The sequence below is a fragment of the Xiphophorus maculatus genome, chromosome 3 (genome assembly GCF_002775205.1).
Source record: "Xiphophorus maculatus strain JP 163 A chromosome 3, X_maculatus-5.0-male, whole genome shotgun sequence".
In the NCBI taxonomy this organism is placed as follows: Eukaryota; Metazoa; Chordata; class Actinopteri; order Cyprinodontiformes; family Poeciliidae; genus Xiphophorus; species Xiphophorus maculatus.
In genome coordinates this window covers 15,873,087-15,887,461 of record NC_036445.1, presented here as the reverse complement: position 1 = coordinate 15,887,461, position 14,375 = coordinate 15,873,087, and the positions used below count along the sequence as shown (strand labels likewise).

Genomic DNA, 14,375 nt, shown 5'->3' with positions numbered 1-14,375 from the left:
TGATGTAATAACTTTTGGAAGTTTCACACCTGCCTTTTCTAAATTTCTATAGCAGCTTGGCACTTCAGTCAGATTTTTCTAGTTGCATGTTGGAAAAATTACAGATATTTAAGCTTGCAGGTAGGATGTGGTGATGTTGGTGCGCCTGTATCCTCAGATCCAAGTTTGCAGCTTAACGCTATCTAGCATGTAAACAGGAGGTAAAGAGTCAAGCAAGTTGTGTGTTTTTCTGAGCTCGTGTATTCTAATACAAATAATTTGTGAGTATGGGTATTTATAAATAATACAATATTTTTGCAGTTGCTTTATTTTTTAGGAGTAAATCTTCTGTTGACTTAAACTGCTGTTTTCCTGAGCAGCTATGGGAAGCTTAGGGGTCAGGAAGAAAATAGTAGAGTAAGGACTAGAACAAGATTGATTACTGTCCACAGTTTCAGTGCTCAAGTTGATTTTATGTTTTTCTTTGAAAAGAGTTTCTATATTTAGTGGAGGTATGACTGCATATTCTAAGGGCAAAGGTTTTGTATTAAAGACCCTACATATTTGTATTGAAGACCATATGTATTGTCAGTCTTTTTTGTTTTATTAGAGGAGCACCTTTATCACAGTAAAAGCCTGCTGTGTTATCTGAATCTTCAGACTCTTTAGTGCTACACTAGTCTGTGTACAAAGGTTAAGATTCATGGGACATCATCTATTTAAGGGGTGGTAAAGTGTGAATTTTGTAGGCACATAGCGCCATTTTATAGCTCACTAATGTTACCTTTAGTTGTTATAAAAATGCTGCATATGTAGAACATAATTTGAAATTAATTTGTTTTTGCAATTTGATGCCTTGAAATTAAGCCTCTGTCTCTTTAAAAATGCCTGCTCTTTCCAACACTCCCCTTTCAGCATGTCATCACAACAATTCTCCTCCATTGTGCTGTTTACAACTACTTGTAGGAGCAGTGAGCTGCAAAATAGTTTGTATGATAAGCTCAGAAAATTCGCATTTCCACCAGGTGTTTGCTAAATGCTGCTGCCGCTATTCTGGTGGAGCTGAGCGAGGAAGGTGCAGAGCTCATCTGTGGACTGAAGCACCAAGGAAGAAATTTGTGAAAAGAGACGGCGCATTGTATGAGCAACCCTTAGGCACCCTTAAACTGGACTATGGGAGATCTAAGGAGTTCTCAAATATGCATGAAAGAATCAAAGCAACACTCCAGGTATAATAAATATCAGGGCAGAAATATTGGTGAAGCAACCAGGCCTCACATATATTACTTCAGTCCTGTTTTATTCTCCTGTTATACAGTTGCAATTTATTAGTTTTTGCTCTCAATAATACATTAATACAAATGCACTGAGACTGTCCAACAAAAATAAGTTGAGTTAGTAGCTGTATTTAATATCGTAGTAGGGCTAGCTATGACAGTGCTCTCTATCGCTATGAGAGAGCTCAGTTATTAACATTTTGTTGAAATGTAAACTTTTCATAATCTCTGTGTAAAAATGGAGTAAGCAGAAGCCATAAATAATGTACCCTGAAACATGCATTCCTTTAAGGAAAGTTTCAGAGCAGTGAACCAAGAAATATCACCATGGGAGTTTATCTACACAAAACTGTTGAGACTAGCCTGTTGCAACAGCATTGCATCAGACTCTGAGCCACATTCTCATTTTACACATCAGGCTGGTAATAAACAGCACATGCATGACTTGATGAGTCACTATTAAGGGAATTGTTACATTCAAGCCTTCTTAGTCATCATTTCCACGACTTGGACCGAGTTCGCAGCTAACAGTATCGCCTCATATCCTTTGCTCCATTTCACAGCCACAGCAAAAAAAAGCATACACACCAACAACCAAACACAAACATTCGCACAGAGGAACAAGGCCTCTCACTACAGCTCAGGCAGTCATGATGGTGTGAAAGTTATAGATGATGGGACAAAAGTCAAATCAGACCAATGAGACAGAAAAGCTCTCAGTCAACCCAATTAATCATCGTCCTTAAAACACCAAATGTCTCTTACTCAACCTTCCACTCACACACTTCTTCAAACATGTCAACAGTGTCTGTGCTTCATTGTGTTAATAGAAAAATCATTCTAGTCCCACATAAATCCCTCTTATAATAGACGTCCACCATTCATGATCAACATTCACTTTGCATTCATTGTTGCTTTCAGCATTGATTGCACTGATCTTGTGTGTTACCATTTGTCAAGGTGCTCTACGTTACTTCTTCCTTGTGTGAAAGGAAACATGTATATCCTGCAGAATCTCAGGCTATATTACAGTAGTCATGATTGAGTGAAAAGAGAGAGAAGCTAAACACAAATCCGACAATAGGTATTTTAAAATTCTCTTAACAGTCAACTCTTTTCTTTAAGAATCTTTCGCCCCCAGCGCTTGAGTGGCCCTCTATGCTGATTTTGACTTCCTGGGGTAGAAAGGAGGGCTTAGGCAGAGTCACAGGTGGCTCTTCTTCAGCTTTCTCAGTCTGGTCTCGCTCTGGAGCTGACCAGCGTCTCTTGCGAACAAAAGGTCTCTCTGGATCAGAACAGAGGGCAGATATGTCTGTTTTCAGTGGTTCCTGTCTTACTTCTGCCCCCCCAGAGCCTGCCAGCATTGGTCCACCTCTGAACATCCTCTCTGACTGTTCTGGAGATGGTGATGTTACGAGCCCACCAGTTTGTCCTGCTCCAAGTCCAGAAACATTAAGTTTCTCCATCCTGTTGGCAGTGGAAGCCTTCATGAGGAGACTACCGTTACTGCCAGGAGGGTTGGGATTGGTACTGTTCGTCACATTAGGATCCACGCAGTGGGACAGGTCAGAGAGTGAACCCATCTTCAGCTTGGTCCCCAATGCTTGACTATCTGTCAGGGAACCATTCCTCAAACTACGGAGGGTCAGTGACACACACACATCACCGACACACAGCTTGGCACATGACAACTCAAACAGTTGCGTGGTCCGGTCAGGACAGCAAGATGACCAGCCCTGGCCAAAAACAAAGAATGGATACTCCACCAGCACCTCTACACACACCTAGATGGGAGTATAAACACAAGAGACACATATTATTAAGACTTTCTTATCTTGTCTTTGAGTGTGAAATCTTCCTGTTATACACAAAGACTTGAGTTCTTAAAATTTTTGAATAATGTTTTTAGAAACAACATGGAAAACCCGAAAGATATTACTCAGAAATAATTTACCTGGGCTTTGAGCTCCCCCACAGAAAACTGAATGAGCACTGCATTGGGACTTTGCCCACAGTCTATGCGCTCCACAGTGCTGGAGTCAATCTTCAGCTCACTGCTGATCTCAGCACTCTGGATGAAGTCTTCTGTTTTGAGGTCCTCCACACGCTTTAGCTCCCCATCAGCCAGCTGGATGATAGAGCCTCGCATAAAGAAAGGAGGGAGGGCTACAGGAGAAGATGGGGAAGAGACGGAGGGAGAGGCTTGGACAGAGGAGGGAGAAGGAGTGGGCACAGGAGTGGGAGCTTGGGATGGAGCAGCCACCACTGCGGGAACTGGGTTTGAGGGCAATGCAGGCAAGGCTGCAGCCTGTGGTGGGGCAGAGGGCGGTTGATTTCCATCTGGGCCAAGAGCTTCACATTTAGATAGAGCTGTGGCCAGGTAGGCATGTGGCATGGCGGTGGATATTTGAGGGGTAGTGGCAGTAATGGCACTGACAGTGCGACTGACCTCTATTTCTGTGCCATTGTTGGCACTGCTGACTGGTATGAGAAGGGACTGGCCACTTGGGATGACCAGGTGCTGTGGCAGTGCTGCATGGTAGCTGACAGTATGCTGGTTTGCACTGGTGATGTAGCCAATGATGGGAGGCTGTGTGGAGGAGTAGAGACTGACTGGCAGTTCTTCAGGAGGCAGACTAGTTTGGATGACAGTATGAGGAACAGACTTGACCACTTCTGAGGAAGAAAGCGAAGAGAACGAAGAGGCTCTGGATACAGGCTTTCCTAAACAAATGCTTCCTTTCTCAGTCTGGACCAGGGAAATTTTATTTAAGCCAGCGTCATGTTCCACTCCATGGTTTGGCTGGGCAACCAGCACCAAAGAGGTCTGCAAACCTGCAGGGTTTTGGCCATAGTCAGCAGGTAGGAGGATATGCCTGGCCTCATAGCTCTGGACAGGCTGATGGTTGGCCCCAGAGACTTTGGCTTGTTTGACCACTTCCACTTCCCCATTCAGCACACTCTTAGCATGGCCTTCAGGTTTCTTTCCAGCCGAACCATCTGCATACTGAACCACAAGCTGTGATGGGGCAAGTGTAAGCGTTTGTGGGAGAACAGCTGCATGAGGGTGGAGCTGAAGGTGAGCTGCAGGTGATGCTACAGCGTTTCCACTCACAGTCAAAGGTGTTCTATTGTCCAGATGGATGTACTGATTGGTTACTTGGGGAGAACTTGGAAGTGTGACAGGAGCCAACTCTGAAGGGGAGAGTCCAATTTGAAACTGCTGCTCCCCTTTAGTGCTGGGTGATATAAGGGCAGTGGTGTAACCATCTATCTGGGTGCGCTGTCCTACTAATGCAGAGCTATTAGGTGCAGAAGTAGCATTAGTTGGAATGATATGGGAGGAGATGTACCCAGCATATGGCCCAGAACTGATGAATTGCACATTGGGTCCCAGCTGGGTAAACTGGATTGTTCCAGCCTGTTGGGGAAGGGCTGCTGGATAAACTGCAGGCAGAGAGGCCAAGGGCACTGCAGAAAGGGTAGTTGCTGGGGAAGGGATAGACGTGGTAGGAGAAGAAGAAGATGTAGAGGGAATAGGACATCTTGGACTTTCTGTCTCTCTGGACTTACAGCGTTCACTGGCCACACTTGCAAGCCAGGCCAGATTTTCTGTGTGGGGACTGTCAGTAGGTACTGCAACAGGAGGTGTAGTTGCAGCTACTACAACTGGCCTCTGCTCCAGAGCCAGGATCTCACGCTTCTTAGGAGGCAGGCATCCATTACTCCGCTCTTGATTGGCTTTCATGGTGCCCAAGATGTCTTAATGCTCCTTTGTACTACTTTCTCTGCACCTAGGAGAATATTTTCTCTGTGGTATTGTTCAAGGCCCTCCGTGTGCTCTCTTTGGCTTTGACTCGTTGTGTTCACTGATGGAGAACTCCAGCTGCCGCACCAGAGAAGATGGAGTCATTCCAGCTCACAAAATGAGCTCCACAAACTTCATGAGGAATCATATTTGACCAATCCGCCTCTTCCACAATGTTGACAAAAATCTGAAAGCAAAATAGACTTAAATTAATACTTACAGGCATCAATACGTACATTATTTACATAATGATACTATTTTATTACTATAGTCAAAAACAGTAGACCCTTTTCACTATATATATATATATATATATATATATATATATATATATATATATATATATATATATATATATATATATGTATATATATACAGTATATACAGTACAGACCAAAGGTTTGGACACACTTTCTCATTGAATTATATATATATATATATATATATATATATATATATATATATATATATATATATATATATATGTGTGTGTGTGTGTGTGTGTGTGTGTGCGTGCGTGTGTGTGTGTGTGTGTGTGTGTGTGTGTGCGTGTGTGTGTGCGTGTGTGCGCGTGTGTTACCTAAAAATATTACAAATGTGTAGCTTAGTTTTCCAGTTAGTTCTTTACCCAGTTAATTCTTTGCTCTGCCACTTGGTGGCACCAAGCATAAAGACAACATTTGACTCATTTTTTTTCATGCACCAGAATAAAGCTGTTGTTGTCTGAGTACCCTATAGAGATTCCACCTCCTCCAGGATCTACAAGAACTTGTACTACAACAAAATCTTTTCCTTAAGGTGTTAATGCATAAGGAACAAATAGTAAAGAACAGTTTTGTGCATATTTAGCTGCACTTTGCTGAAAAAGTTACATTCAGTGGCTTCCTTAAGCAGTTCTCGACAGTGATTTTTGCATCCAGTGTCCTTGATAGTACATAACCATGGTCATTTTCCAGGGTCTTATTTTCTAAAATGCCACAGTCTTCTTAAAATGTTTGTAGAATCACTTTCTTGTAATATTTGTCTTTTGCAGGCTCAAAACATGTGTTGAGTCTTGCTTGAAATATGTAAGCATCACACCCATCCCCATAAAGGTACTCTGGGTCAGTAAGTACTGGAAAAACAACTTACAGGTGTATGAAATTTGATTTTAAAGAATTTGGCCAGATCCATAAATGGGTATTTTTTTCTGCAAATATATTCTATTCTGCTGTAAAATCTATGAGCAGCTTTTAGTATAAAGAAACACAGAATTGACAGCAAACAATGAATAAGAGCATTTTGGAGTTTAGCTTAATAACAAGAAGACTAAATGAAAAGCGAAACAAGTTCTTGGCACTTCTGGGGAATTAAGTTCACCGACACACAGAGGACATATTAAAGTACTAGTTTACAATTGTTACAAAATTATATTCTGTTAAACATTTGTGAGCATTTAATATCTGTAGAAGATAACTCTCTAAGTGTTTTGTTTAGTGTAGAGTCAGAGTAGCTGGTTCAAGAGGCTGAAACTAACAGCTAGCTCAAAAGGAACCAAGATCAATGTAGCCTACCATCTTAAACAACTCTGATCTTGAAAACACCATTGTCGTTTATGCCAACAGTATTTTATGAACTAACAATTATTATTATTAGGTATTTATTTCCAATGAAGTTGAAAAATATTTAGAAAATGAATGAAGATAGCAGGTTTTGCATAAACCCCTGTGATGTTTTTCAGATTATAGCTAAGACAACCAGCTGTGGTCTTGGCGCCTTGGACTAGACATTAGAAAGAGACCAAGTAACTTGGATTTATTTAAAAGAAAAAAAAAGACACCAGAGAGTTATCTACTGCAGGTGATATATTAACAGCTTATAACCTTTCAACAGATCCACACTTAAAAAATCCTGAACTGTCCCTGTACAACATAATTATTCTCATCCACACCTGTCTTCCTTTTTTAATTAAATTCAAACATTTATTTAAAATTTTTCATTAGCTTTTCTTTCACCGTTTCTTTGTCAGAGTTTCAGTTCCTTCCGGCAGGCTTATCTGTGAGTAAATCCACTGGACTCAAAGTTGTTCATTAGCCAGGAACTCCACTGAAATGAACTCTCCATATATAGCACAGAAATACACATTCATTTTTTTCCCGTGTATTCAATTTAGAGAACCTTCACTTTACCGTTCAACCACATCAGAGTGTTTTTATGTCAGTGGTTCACTACAAAAGGCAACCACAGACATGTTACATAAAGACGGAGGGTGGGGAGGAAAGAACGAAAACAGAAGGCAACTTTGGTCATGTTTTATTTGGAAGCAACTACCTCTAGTGTTGGTTTCGACAAGGTCACTGCATCCACAAGCAGCGAGAACCTCCGCACAGTTTACAGCGGAGAAGATTCAGCAGATGTAACAAAGGAGGGGAGCAGCAGAGATGGAGCGAAACAGCGACAAAAGAGGAGAGCAAATAGAAAGAAGAGGGGAAAGGAGGCAAAAGATGCAGAGCTCTGTGGATGGGTGGGGGGGAGAACGAGAGGAAGGTGATAAGAAATGGGGAGGACATAGAGGAGAAGATATGAGTTCTGCTTTTCCCTGACCCACATTGAGCAGCGCCTGCAGCATCAAGAGCGCCATTGCCCCCCTCCCACCCCTCCTCCTTGCCGAGAGTTCCCCGATCAGCAACGCAGCCGCCGCTACAGTCTGTCTGAGCGACACTGTGCAGCACCGCTCTGCACTTTGGCAACAACCCCACCTCAGCAACACCGTGTCAACACTGTAATGACATCACATCTGAAGCACAAGCATCTCCTGTCTTCAAAGCAGTACTGGCAGACAAAGCCAGCTGACACACCAACAGTTTGAACGGACTGATCGGCACACACAAAGCTCAGCAGTCAAAAAGCCTCTCCAGATTTTCCTGTGTCAGCCTATAATTAGAGCAGTGACACCAACACACATAAGGCTTAGATGTTACTATGGAGAACAAAGGCGAGCCTTCAAGACTGTGAGCCACGCAGCATGGGAACCTTGACTCAGGACTGACACCTCTGAGATGAGTGTACAGGGGGATGACAACACAGTGGCGTGGAGGGGACAAGACGTGCTCTGTTCAGCTCATCAATCAGATAGAGAGAAATGGACCACCATCCCCAATGTGTGGTCCCTTTTCTCCACACCAGAATGGCGCATAAACCTCCAAGATGGATTTGTGTGGCTGAACCCTTTCTCTGTGTTGTCTCCAGGTGAGAGTCTCCCTAGCAGGGTTGTATCTCTTCACTTATGCTGCAGTTGCCAGTTCCTCCAATACCACCCACCCACCCCCACCTCTTTCTTCTCTGCCACAGCCATGAGTCTTCTCTCATGCTCCCACTGAGTGTTTACTCCTTGCATTGATCCGTTGCTTCATAGCAATAACATTTTTCTGCAGGGGGGATTATGCAGTGGTGCATCAAGAAAGAAAACCACATCTTTCTTGATGGTATACTGAGATGTTTAAAAAGGGAGAGCAGACCAAAGGTCCCTGGGAGGGACATGCCATCTATACAATATTTGCCACCAGTCATAGAAACACGGTGATTACCCTGTCCAGCGAAAGGCTATATATAGAAAACAAAAACATCATTATCAATCTGAGCTCTGGCATGAAACAGAGAGGGGAGGTACTGTGCAGGACAATATGTACAAGTGTTTTAACAGTGAATTGCTGCATATAGACAAGACGTCACCTTCTCTGGAGTACAAACAAATCAGCTTTCAATGCCACAAAGCAGATCTGTAAAGTGTAATGCTTTTTTCTAATATTTCAAACAGACATTTTCCTGTCTGGCTGTGCAACAGTGCCGCCTGCACCTTTAAGAGGCGGACCGTCCGTGTGGCAGCGACAGTAAGAACAGGCAGTGGGGTTCAGGCTGTTTTGTCTTCACAATGACTCCAGAGTTCTGCATCACTGCTTGGCACACTCCAATCGCACCGTGCAACAAGCAAAGGACGTGCGCACACACACGCATGCATGCAGGCAACAAACGTAAACAGGGTCAAATCCACCACTAGGGACTTTGGACAGATCAGAGGACAGATGCTGGGACTCCGGTCTCTGGGGGCTTAACAGTGAGAGCGCATGAGTGGAGTAGCAGGACAGAATTACTACTATGCCACAAATCAGGAAGGAAAAACACCCCCCACCCCCCAGTCTCCACCTCCCCCCCACCGAGTAATAGTACTAAGAATAGCTCACCAGTCTGTTCACAGCCACTGCCTGCAGATCATGTCCAATGATTCTTCCTGTCAGTGTCAGTTTGTGTCTAAGTATCCCAGGATTCTTCTTCCTGATTCTGTCCTTTGTGCAGCTGTCTCTGTGGATTCCGGTTCGCAGGCTTACCTGCCCTTTGCAACGAGGGCCAGTGGTAAAAGGAAGTTCCCCAGTGCTGCAGACCCCACCAAGACCTGCGTACAAGCTTGCTCCACTGAGTGTTATGCAAGGCCACCAGTCCGCCAGCTCCCTCTCTCTTTCTCTCTGCCTGGTTGCTTTTCTGTCTCCTGCTCTCTGTGTGAGTGAGTGTTTCTGCCTCCCTTCCTTTCCCTCCCCATTTCCCTCCCTCCTCCTGTTTCTTTCTCTCTCAGTACTCTACTGACACAGCTCCTCCCCCAGCCAGCCTCATCAGCCGCATCAGGTATTCATTCAAAAAAACACACTCCACTTGGCTCGGCGCCCAGACTACGCTCACACTGAGAAGGACGGGGCGGAGGGAGCAACAGACTGCGAGAGGAGGGAGAGACTGAGAGCTGGAGACTGAAATGCTTTGCTCAGACAGACGGGCTGCATGAATGTGAGCTACTGTGGGAGATTTGCATTGACATGTGCAAGCCCAGACAGTACACATGCATGCATGCATGCAAACCAGCATAGGATTAAAATGTTCTAAGTGTAATGCTCACTCGCGTCCCTTTTCAGATATATTTTTCCCACTGAGGCAAATCTCTCTGTAATCTTCCACGTACAAGTGTGCCCTACCAAAGCTTTTTTTCTCAGCTACGGAGGGTTTCAAAAAACCACCCAATGTCTTAAAGCTACAGGAATCTTTCCCCCAAAGTATTTCCTTCAGCGTATGGAGAAAATGGTGGTTACACCTCTCCCCTCCCAATTCAATGCCTTTCTCCTTGATTATGTCAAGCTACTCACACAGCAAGGTCTTGGATGGGGACTTCACCAGTCGTCATCCTACTACACTGACATCAACAGCCGTCTCATACTCCTGAAAGGAAACATTGACAGGAGAAGCAACTGCAAATAGATTTATAAAAACTGTTCTTGCATTAGTGATTTATACATGGTTCTTCAACTTCTGTGCCTGTGTCTTGTCCTGTGACTGACTGGCAACCTATGTAGGGTAACCCACCGTGTGTTGCCCATTCACCACTGGAGACAGGAAGAAGCCCCACCAGGGATAGAAAATGATTTAATGGACTACATCAGGGAACTCAAACTCCAGCCTCTGAGGGTTGGATTCATGCAACTTTTAGATGTGTTTCTGCCATTAAAATACTTGACAAAAATGATCAGTTCATAAACAGATATATGACAACATGCCCAGGAGACAAGTTAACCATAAAACTTTTCTTTTAACCACCTCCCTCCTCTAGTCTTCATTTAGCATGCTTTCTCTGGCTACTCACTGGGTCCTTGGTATTTCCCCATTGTCTCGTATTCCTTTCTCCTTATGTTTCTTTGTTTGGTATAAGCATGTTGATCCCAACGACTGTATTCTGCTGCTTATCATCAGTGGTTACAATGTCCAGTTGGATGGCCATTACCATTTTGTTAGTCTGTCTCTAGAAGTCATGTGGTGTCTTAGCTTGGTCATTTTTCACTACTTTGGTCATAATTCCTACTTTGGCTTAGGAGTCTCCAGTTGGTATTGTACACAGATGTCTCTGTATTCTATACCAGCTCGTTGTGTGTGGCATTCTATGTATTTCATTTCCTGCCAACATCTTGCGGTGAATAGGCCTCTATAGCTCTGCTTCTCAAGGCCTGCTACTGCACAGCCACGAACAGCACTTCTGTGCTTTACTTCAGTATTGAAAGTTGTAGCCATTGGTTGAATGTGGACTAATCTGAAACTTCAGCTATCTATTGGTGGCACATCCCATGGATGGGTTTATCCTCCAGTGATGGTTCTTTCAGCTGCCTCTCTTCCATTTTTCATTGTCTGAGCACTTCATCATACACGTCGAATAGCTCTCATGTTTTAATAGCTATAAAAAATACTTAATATTTTTATATTTTCAGCTGGGAAATGTATTGTTGCAGATAGCTTAGCAGTGAGATAATATCCAAGGTTTTATTTCTTTCCTAAATGATCCAAGGTCAGTTAATACAGCATTCATTTGGAGAGAAAATCATGTGGTTATTATTATAAAGCTGCTATACAGAGCTTCCTTTCATGATAAAATACGGTTGGAAGCTTCAATCTGTAGCTCACATACCAGTTTGCTTTCACTCTTCATTACACAAAATAAAATCTGTTAATAGGACTCAAGTTTCTGACCAGGGGTCAATAATAAAGTCTGAAGGAGACTATTCTAAGTATAGTCTGATGTCTTTTGCTTTTGTGACTTGAGTCAGAGTTTAAAGCTTGAGTTGCCGTCTCAGGAATGTGCCTCTGCCTCCAGCTGCAGTTCAAGCCTCCAAGTGTTTTACAATCCTCTAAATGGTATTGTTATCCCTATTGCTTGTGCTGCCAATTTTGTTCTTCCACTCAACTTTTTATTCATATGACTGGATACAGCAACAGCCAGCTTCTTATTTTAATGACCTTTTGTGGTCAGTGACCATAGCAACAGTTTCCCCTGTGATTGTATGTCATAACATGGCCATAGCATAATATTTCTGTATTAAAATTCCTAAATTCATTGGTCTTATGAAATATAAAAGTTTTCAAAAAAACTGTTTTTTTTTATTCTCTTTAAGCCATAATTAATAAAAATCAGCAGACAAAAATATTTGAAGCAGTTAATCTACATACTATATGAGTTTGACATTGTAAACTGAATTACTTAAATAAGGTTTTGTAAGATATTCTAAGTCAGTGGTTCTCAAATGGGGGTACGTGTACCCCTGGGGGTACGTGAAGGTACTGCAGGGGGTACGTGAAGCTTTTCAAAATATCTTTAAAAAATCAGTAGGCTCCTCATAATAAGTCTTGGGAAAAATTATTTTGTAAAAACTTCGATAAAATATAAATGTGTGTTCATGCACTGAATTTTATATTCAGTATTTAGTTTCAATATCCTTTAAAATAAAACGGTTTGACTGGTTTTATACCTTCCTGGTGGTCACCGTCTTCTGTTTTTCTTTTTTGTTTAACCATGCAATGTTTGCAATATGGATGTATTTGTCAGGTTCACTGATATAAGTTGTTTGGCTTTAATAAATCAGACAGTGATTTTACAGCACTGTACCTCTTTTTAATTCCAAAAATGTTTTGCCCGTGTCAGGGGGTACTTGACTAAAAATATATTTTTAAGGGGGTACATCACTGAAAAAAGTTTGAGAACCACTATTCTAAGTTACTGTGTTGCAAATGTGTAAAACAACTGTTTTGTAGGAGCTGCTCGGAGGTGAAACACAAACGTCCATAGTACTGGCACACAGATGTAGACCCTCATAATAATTGTTCATACTGTGTTTCCTCAGCTGTTCAACTTGACAAAAAATGTCCAGGGTGTTTTCATTGCCAAGCAGCTGCAGCTTCATTTTCTCCTGTGACTCATGTTTCTTCAAGAAAAAAAAAGCTGCCAACTCACTTTAAAACAAAAAAGACTGTACAGAGCTATACCCAATATTTAGAGAAGTGAAAGCACCTTCACATCACCCTGCTGCATAAATATGTGGTCAATCTCAAGCGTCTCAAATAACACATTGTAGGTGGACATAAATGTCATTTGGTATGAGCAGAGGAGAGCCAAAAAAACGTAGTTTGAGTTTAAGGCAGCAAAGAGTTGACTCTGTGAAGAAGATGAGCAGTGAAGCTGAAAGAAGGACAGCACTCTCTTGCTGTTTGAAGCGTGATCAAAGACTTCAGCACAGAGAAAAACATCCATGCTTACATCTTTACTTATAGTGTTTACTGTCGTCCAACCAGACTGAGGAGTTTTGTTGGCCCAGCTGAATGTATTCTTTTTATATTTAGCACAGTCAACTGCAGACTTTCCAGCAAGTGCTACATTCCACATTGTGGTGCAAACAAAACGAGAGGGCCATGAAAATTCATAACAAGATCTGTGTCATCTTACAAATACTAGACAAAAACAATCCTGAACGGCACGGGGCCAGTAGGAGTAAGAGGGAAGAAGAAGTGGACAATTAAATGTCTAATTATGCTGCCATTTAAAAAACAAAAGTGGCTGTGTAAGTGTAATCTTTATCCTTTCACATTTTTATGTTTTTGGAAAGTTGCTGTCTAAAAACAAATCATCTATGAAAACTAAAATAACTGCTAGCAGCAGCGTTTTATGTCACTACAAGATTGTCAACTGCACTGCAACCATAAACACAAGTTCATAATAGTTGTAAAGAGTCACAGCAAAGCTTTCCCAAAGCCTAATATAAATCCAAAGATATGGAGGATATTACCTTGAAATCACTGTGAGTCACACCGACAGTTATCCAAGCATTCTGGCTCTGTGCACTGCTTCCTTACCACCACTTACACAAAATAAATTGGGCCACCAACACTGCAGGAGACATGTCCAGACATGAAACACTGATCCCCATGCACATGGGACAGGAGAGCATGTGCAATGGCTGTTTCAGAAAAATTGTTTCATAGATATGCTTCTTTTGCAGGAACAAAACAAAAGAAATTTTTCAAAATCAGTTTGCAATGTCTTTGCATAGATTTTGGTTGAGGTGTCGTATTAAGAATGACTCAGCTGATGTATTTTACATAAACAAATAAACACAGATGTGTACTTGTGCTAAACAGTACTTGAAATATGATAAGGCTTACTACATATATTAAATGATTTTAACTAGGATTTCTTTTTAGCTATTTCTGACAGAAGGTTATGTAAATCACTCACTTATTTTGAACCAAATGAGCCATTTAGTTGTTTGTTTGTTTGTTTTTTTCAATAAAGCTAGAGCCTTGGTTACAGAAGGCTTCACAGGGCAGCATACACCTCATACTTGTCTGCATTAACCACATCCACATAAACCTTCAGACATATTACAAAATATATGATATAAATATTTTGGGGCTGAACTGTCTGTATATGTGTGTATAATTATATTATTGTAATAAAACTTAAATATAACTGATAT

At 41.9% G+C, this 14,375-nt stretch overlaps 1 protein-coding gene across 2 annotated transcripts; it reads right to left on the bottom strand.

Annotated features, from left to right (window-relative positions):
• Nucleotides 1-835: 835 nt before the first annotated feature.
• Nucleotides 836-13,773, bottom strand: LOC102217612 (ataxin-1-like). 2 transcript variants are annotated; one of them, XM_023330825.1, is made up of 3 exons: nt 13,686-13,773; nt 3,211-5,251; nt 836-3,040 (listed from the first exon to the last, which is right to left on the bottom strand). In XM_023330825.1, the coding sequence occupies exons 2-3, from the start codon at nt 5,002-5,004 to the stop codon at nt 2,357-2,359; spliced, it is 2,478 nt and encodes an 825-aa protein (XP_023186593.1). In that variant the 5' UTR covers nt 5,005-5,251; nt 13,686-13,773; the 3' UTR covers nt 836-2,356. The 2 variants fall into 2 exon arrangements, with proteins under 2 accessions (XP_023186593.1, XP_014326339.1); XM_014470853.2 differs by lacking the exon at nt 13,686-13,773 and adding an exon at nt 9,285-9,585.
• Between the last annotated feature and the right edge of the window lie 602 nt (nt 13,774-14,375).